This window comes from Phragmites australis, chromosome 11 (assembly GCF_958298935.1).
Source record: "Phragmites australis chromosome 11, lpPhrAust1.1, whole genome shotgun sequence".
Lineage (NCBI taxonomy): Eukaryota > Viridiplantae > Streptophyta > Magnoliopsida > Poales > Poaceae > Phragmites > Phragmites australis.
This window is the reverse complement of record NC_084931.1, coordinates 23,285,860-23,293,145: the sequence shown is the minus strand read 5'-3', so window position 1 is coordinate 23,293,145 and position 7,286 is coordinate 23,285,860. Positions and strand designations below refer to the sequence as shown.

General features: G+C 45.4%; 1 protein-coding gene across 1 annotated transcript; it reads left to right on the top strand.

Annotated features, from left to right (window-relative positions):
• Positions 1-2,499: 2,499 nt before the first annotated feature.
• Positions 2,500-4,147, top strand: LOC133885619 (E3 ubiquitin-protein ligase SGR9, amyloplastic-like). The gene has a single exon (XM_062325350.1). It carries the CDS (start codon positions 2,730-2,732, stop codon positions 3,591-3,593), a length of 864 nt encoding a protein of 287 aa, XP_062181334.1. The 5' UTR covers positions 2,500-2,729; the 3' UTR covers positions 3,594-4,147.
• Positions 4,148-7,286: the final 3,139 nt, after the last annotated feature.

Below are 7,286 nucleotides of genomic sequence, written 5' to 3'. Positions count from 1 at the left end.
CATCAACCTTGAGTGCATAATCAAGGTCCAGAACGCCAAGAACAACTGTTACATTAGCTTTTCAAGCAGAAAAGTTGTTCCCCATGAGCTACTCTATGTCTTCAATGGTGGCGGCAACAGTGGAAGTGTTAAGATCTAGAGAGAAAATTTGGGTCAAATTAGAAAATTTATTAAAAAATTTGCACGAAAATAACCCTGCGTTGGTTTGATTAAAATCATGCAAAATTAAACTCTAATCTATATCACCATTGGAGAGAAAAATGGATTTTTTTAAAAAAAATAAACAAATAAAATAGCTCATAATTACAATCAACGTTGGTTAGAAAGTAATTATGAACCTAAGTAAAATTAACCATTAAATTCTTCAGAAAATTCTTCCCGTCGTTTCCAATTCATCCGGAGAATAAATCCATATTTTGGTGCATTAATAATAATTTATTTTGGGAAATAATATTAGAAAATCCCAGTGCATAAAGAAAAAACCATTAAAAGTCACTATAAATTTGTTAAAAACAAAAAAGTCCAAAAATACTTAAAACTAGTTTGCCCCGTGAGCCGATCCATTTCTTTTCCCCCGCGCGCGTAGGCTAGCCCACTCATAAAGACGCGTTGTAGCATGCCCGCGAGGCCAAGCAAGGGTGAAGCTAGCCCAGCCTTCCTAACACGCAAACGAGGCCCAAGATGGTGCGCCACCGGCCTAGCGATCGTGAACCCGATGCGTCTCGGCCATCGGATCGAATCCAACGGCTCTTTGTGCTTATCACGCGATAAAAACACGATGCCCCCCACTGAAAACCCTAACCCTATCCATTCTCGCATTCCCCTCCGTCTCCTTGAGAGAAACACGGTTGTCGAGAGAGAGCGAGGCAGCGGTCGAGTGAGGGAACACCGGCGGTGCAACGTCGCCAGCAAGAGAGAGAGAGAGAGAGAGAGAGAGAGAGAGAGAGAGAGAAAGAGAGAGAGAGACGTGGAGAAGGAAGCAAGAGTGGCACTACTACGGGTCTACCTGCCGAAGCATGTGTGCGGGGCGAGGCTGCGTGCACCTCCATTGGTTACACTATGGTGGTGCCCGCGTTGATGGTGCGTGTGGTGAGAAGGGGTGGCTGGCGGCGGAGCTCTAGCATAATGATGACAGGGGGAAGACTACGGTGGCTTATGAATCCATCGCGTGCCCAAGGTGGAGACGCTGGCGTCAAGAACGATAGCGATGCACACAAAATGTAAGATCCACCTCCTCCTCTTAGCATTCTTTTGTTTCGGTTTGGGGGCAATGATGGGGATTAGGGTTCTAAGCGAGGGATTTCCTTAGGTTTTTCCAAAAAAAAAAAAATTGATTTCCCCTCCTTGTCTATATTGCCTATACCCCAATCAATCATGTCCAAGCTCGGATGAACCCAATCCGAGCTCAATTTGTCTCATCCCGAGGTCTAAACCCCAAAAACCGAGCCTAATTGATCGAACCCGAGCCTCATGAACACACAAAACACGCACACATGTGTAAAAAAAACTAATCCAAGCCTAAGACGTCATAATTCACGAATATGTGTGCGTGAATTCCATCAATCCGAAACAAAATTGCTTCAATTAGGATTAAATTTTGATCAACTCGAGACATAAACACCCAAAATCATGAACACATGCATTAATTCGAGTCTAATTCAAACCTCAATTGAACCAGTTGATCATAAACCATAAATTTTAATCATAAACCATAAATTTTAATCATAAACCATAACAAAAGGAACTTAATTGTATCTAATTTGCATCCACATAACCTTAATTGGATCTAAACTTGACTAATTCGAGTTTAAACACACGAATACATCTCAACCAAGACTAATTTGGTTCATCTTAGGACTAGTTAGGCTATGATGCCAATGTTAAAGCGTAATCGTCATCTTAGAGGCATAATTACCAGCCCTAACATAAACACCCTAATATAGAAGCATGAGCAGCATACCAATGACTGTGGATGCCATGTAGTGTAGGCGATGCCTTGGTGCAGAGAGATGTGATGTGGTGCAGAGGGTTGGTATAGGTGAACACGTCAGTGTAGATGATCACCAGCTTGACGATGAAGTCGTAGTCGTGGACGCCGGCGTTATGAAGAGGGTCAGTGCAATCGCGGCGGTGGTCTTCGACCCATTCACAGTGTCCTTATGATCGTGAGGGTCTAGATGTGTTAGGCTTAGCTAGAAGCACATGAGAACTACTTATCATGGGCACATCACCTCCCTTTTATATTCTGGCACTGCACAGATTGAGATCATAATCAATTATTAGTTATATCTTCAATCAAGACGTGTGGTGAGAAGAACTCTCCTTGTTCTTTTGATTCTGTTAGTTATGATTTGTTAGATGTACAAGATCAATTCCAACATGATGACTAGAACTAATTGACACATAAGTTGGAAGAAACACGCGATACCACCGTAGCTGTACACGCACCCATTCGCCGACCACTGGGAGCTGTACAGCTTAAGCCGATCCATCTTGGGATCCACTTGGTGAAGATCTTTCGGCTCGGCGAACCCCAATTGTCCCACATCGGCAGTGATCAGCTCTCAGTTCGAGTCCATCTAGCTAGATTTACACAAGTTCCGAGACGCGCTCCCTTGCCCTCCAAAACCCGAGCATAAATACCGACACCCGCAAAAAGAGTAGCATTTCCCACCATCTCACTCCACTGTCCACTCCACTCTGCTCCAGCTCACTCCTCGGATCCCGATATGGAGGCCAGCTACAGCCAGTCGCCGCCGACGCCGTCCTCGTCGGAAACTCTAATGGCCGCGCTCCTCGCCGTCCCGGCCGCGCAGCTCCCCTCCCTCGCGCGGGCGCTGGGCGCCGACGCACGCCGGCTGCGGTGCCGCCTCGCGTTCCTCCTCCTCTCCCCGCCGCACTTCGCCCGCGCGCTCGCGCGGCTCCGCTCCATGCCGCTCCCGGCCAAGGCCAAGCTGCTCGGCCGCGTCCTCCTCCGCTCCCTCCTCCTGCTCCTCCCGGGGCTCTGCCCCGAAGGCTACGGCGGCGGCTCCCTCCACCACCTCCACCTCCCGCACCCCGACCTCGACGCCGCGCTGCTGCTCCTCGCCATGTGCGACTCCTACTCCCCGGCGGCCTCGTCCCCTTCCCCCGTCGACTGGCGTGCGGTGATCGTGGACGACGTGGTGGCGTCCGCGCTCTCCGTCTCTGGCCTCGGCGCCACGCCCTGGGCCGCGCTCGCCCCTTACGTCGACGCGGCCGCCAAGTGCCGCCGCTTCGCGGACGTCGTGTCGGAGGACCGCGCTGCGGTTGGTGGCATCGGGAAGGAGGGCGAGGGGAGCAGGGGCGCGTCGTACGCGGCCGTGCTGGCGCTGCCCCCTGTGGCGGGGGACGGGGCGCCGTGCGCGATCTGCCGGGAGGAGATGGCGCCCGGCCCGCGCGGCGTGTGCGCGCTGCGGCCGTGCGGGCATCGGTTCCACTGGCACTGCGCGCTACGATGGCTCGCGCGGCGCAACACCTGCCCGTGCTGCCGCGCCGAGCTGCCCTCGGAGGACCCGGTAGCGGAGACGCGGCGGCTGTGGCGGGCCGTGGAGAGGATGGCACGCGGCGGGTGAAGTGTACACACATGATCGATGGGACGCGCGCGTTTGGGTGTTTTTGTGTGTCTCGGTACGTAGTTGCAAGCACTGGTGTCAGATTCTTGGACGGCGATGGCTGTGTACGTGGTGGGCCTATGGTGCATACTGAATAATGGTGTCGAATTATTTCTGTGTGATAAATAAAACGTGATTAAGTTGCATTGGCTGTCTGCTTGCAAACTGTTTGGCATCCAAGAACCTTGAGCAGAAGGCGAATGATGTGGTTAACTTTCTGTACTATCAGCTTTGGTGTGGGTCAGACTTAGGGCTGTTGGTGTGGGTCAGACAGTCAGACCGTCAGACTAGACTTCAGAGGTTAATAGTAAAGGAAAGATTGGGAAGAAGATAGGTATCGTCGTTTTGAAGCCTAATCGCGGCTTTTTAGGCTTTTTGGTGATCATGTATTCGTGTGAGCGCCGGCATGTTATAGTGGCAATGGCAGTGCATCACGAACATCTGGATAAGAGATCTGGATGATCAAGATGCTCTAGGCCGATGGACCCACGTGTCTATCGTAGGTCTGTAACGATTAGCACATGTTGAAATATACATGAATTGTTCATCTTTTTTTCTATTAATTTAGATTTTTTATAATTGTTTGTGCATGTAATTTAATATGACATCAAAACTAAAAATCTTTAATTTGAGTCCTTGTGAGCATAATTAAATATAAAAAATTACATTAGACTTTTATTTCTACGTCTGAGGTATGAGGGAGCCTCCACGTGAGATAGAGTGTTAAAATATAATTGAATTATTCGTCTTTCCCCGTAAACTTAGTCTTTTTAATTTGTTGAACTGATCGATGCATTCAACTCAATATCGCAAAACAACACCGAGATATTTTCCAAAAAAAAAACACACCAAGACTCGATCACATTATAGTTGGCTAAAAGGATCAAATGACCTAAGAGAGAGGTGAATTAGGCAATTAAAAATTTCTACCGAAATCTAGAACAAATAGCAACATTAGTCTAGAAGAAAGAAATATGACTATACGAACAAGCTAGGAGAGGATAATAAAACAGGCAAGCAACACTAAGAAAATGCGGAATTTGAAAATTTGCAAGAATATAAATGCTCAAATTAAATTGTGAATAGTAAAGAGATGGACAAGATAACACGGATTTTTTTCCTGAAGTATCGAGGAGTTGGCACTCCCCCTAGTCCTCGTTGGGGCATTCACCAAGGATATCACTCCCCCTTGAGTCACCAAAACTCAAGTGCTCCCTCATGATTGTCATTTCTCTCATTTCTCTATCTCCAGATTAGCAGGCATCAAACCAAGTACATAGTTCTTCCCGGAGCTCCCACAAGAACTCCAAGAGTTCACCAAGAACACCTCTAATCACCAAGACCGGCTAGGTGTTACCAACCACCAATAGTTTTACTTGACCAAGATCAAGCCTATACTACAGCTAGATGTACACTTGCTACTCTCCAAGTACTAATAAAGTCCTTAATCTTCTAAGGACTTAGAAATCAACTCAAGTGCTCTCTCTTACTTCTAGATGATACACACAGTGTATGAGCTTCTCTGGGTTGCTAGCAAGCCAAATAAAACCAAGTGGAGTGGTATTTATAGGCTAGAGATCCAAATTATAGTTGTTGCATTACCACCCACTTTTTCTGTTAACACCAGATGATCCAATGAGTACCTCTTTATTTACACCGGACAATCCGGTGAGTTCAAACTTCAATCCTCCACTGTGCCAGCTGTCATTAGCTGTTGTACTGTTAATAGTTCGATGTATCCATCCAGTAAACACACACTCAATACCGAACTATCTTGTGAGTGTAACCCAGCCAAAACTACCCGTTGTAACCCTCTCTAGAAATATTAGTCCGATGACTCTCATCAAGCCAACACCAGACTATCCATTAGGTTGAGCTGCTTCTACCATCAAAGACTTCTCTAGAGAAAATGCTCTGGTGTACATATATGACTCTCACCGGATCATCTGGTGAGTATACCATCTTCAATTTGCATCTAGAAAAATTAGTCTAGTGATCCCACACTTCCATCATCGGATCATCTGATGAGTTCAACTTCATTTTCCTGAGCAAGTTCACTTCTGCTAAAATTAGTCTGGTGATTTTACCACACTAACACTGGACCATCCGATGTAACACTTATAAAATTTTTGGACACGTGTCAGCAAAAAATAATCATCCGGTGGTACAGGAATTGAACACTGGATCATACTGAACATATAGGATGGTTTTCTGACTTGTGCAAATAAAGCTCCGGTGAGATCACTTCTGGCAAGACCGGATCATTCGATGCACTGAAAATACTTTGAGCTCATCCAATTCAACCTTATCTTGAGCTCTACCATCTCCACATCTAAACAATGGGCTTCTATGAGCTACCTAGTGCTAGAGTTTCACAAGTATGTATTAAACCAAGTCTAGACTCAACTAGGTCAAGCTATCACTCTTAACGTTCTTTATTGTACAGTTAAAAGACTGAGAAAATAGAACCTATACTACTCTAAGCATCATTCATCTCCTTTCTGACACTTAGAACTAAAAGATCCTCAATCTTGATGCACATATCCTTTGATTGACCATTTAATCGCCTTAGGGACCAAGAATATCCATTTATCATTATGAACTAAGATTTTTTATTCCCTTTAAAAATAAATTGTTAGTCACAATGATACGATTGTCATTAATCACCGAAATACTTACCACTTACCTACGGACCTAGATGCTACAACGACAGGTTAAACAATAGATGCAACTATATACCTCGAGTTGTACATGATCCAAAGGCAGCCATAGGATTTTTTTTTTCAATTTTGACCCTTTCGCAAACTATTTTTAAAAATGGACCGCCGGCAAAACTATTTCCAATTTTGACCCCCCGGTTCCGTGCCATAACCTCTGGTGCGGACGTTAGCCATGTCCCCGCCTTCATGGTTGGCATGGATGTTATGGCCAACGTGGTACGCTGCAAGGAGCGATACTAACATCAGATCCACGCTGTAGATGGGGATCCAATGTGGCACGCATTCCATGCCAAGAACTCTGTCACGGACCTTTCATGTCCCGCGCTTGGAGCTCTAGCACGGACCCCCTACGCTTAAAGCACCGCACGGATCAGTTCGTGTTCTATTCTCTTCTCTCTTCTTCTGTCTTCTCTATTCGAACCAGAGTGCCCTCTCTTCCCTTCTCCACCCCCTCCTAAAATCCAAGGATTTAAGGCTATTTGACTATGGATTTGCTTGGGGATTAGGTCTTCAAGGTAATCTCATCCGTTCCCCCTTGTTTTTTGTCTCAATTTGTGGCGATTTAAGGCGATTTTGGTGTGAACCCTAGAGGTAGGAATCCATGAAAAAGCGTGTGTTTTGGGGCTTTATTTGTAGTTTGGATTCATATGTGGAGAAATGTAGGTAGCATATGGGTTGTATAAGTAATTTGGTTCAATTTCATTTAATTTTTTTAGTTATTGGTAATTTAGGGTTGTATATCATTGCAATTTTATTCAATTAGTGATGAAATTTATATGTATGTGCATGTTAAATGTATATTTGTTTTGTGATTTTATGTTAGTTCATTTGAAAAGTGAGGGTTCATTGTTATGCATTGATAATTTGTGATAATGTGTCTTCATATGATCCTATGTAGTGTGTACATGTTATTCGACATATCATAAATGTTATG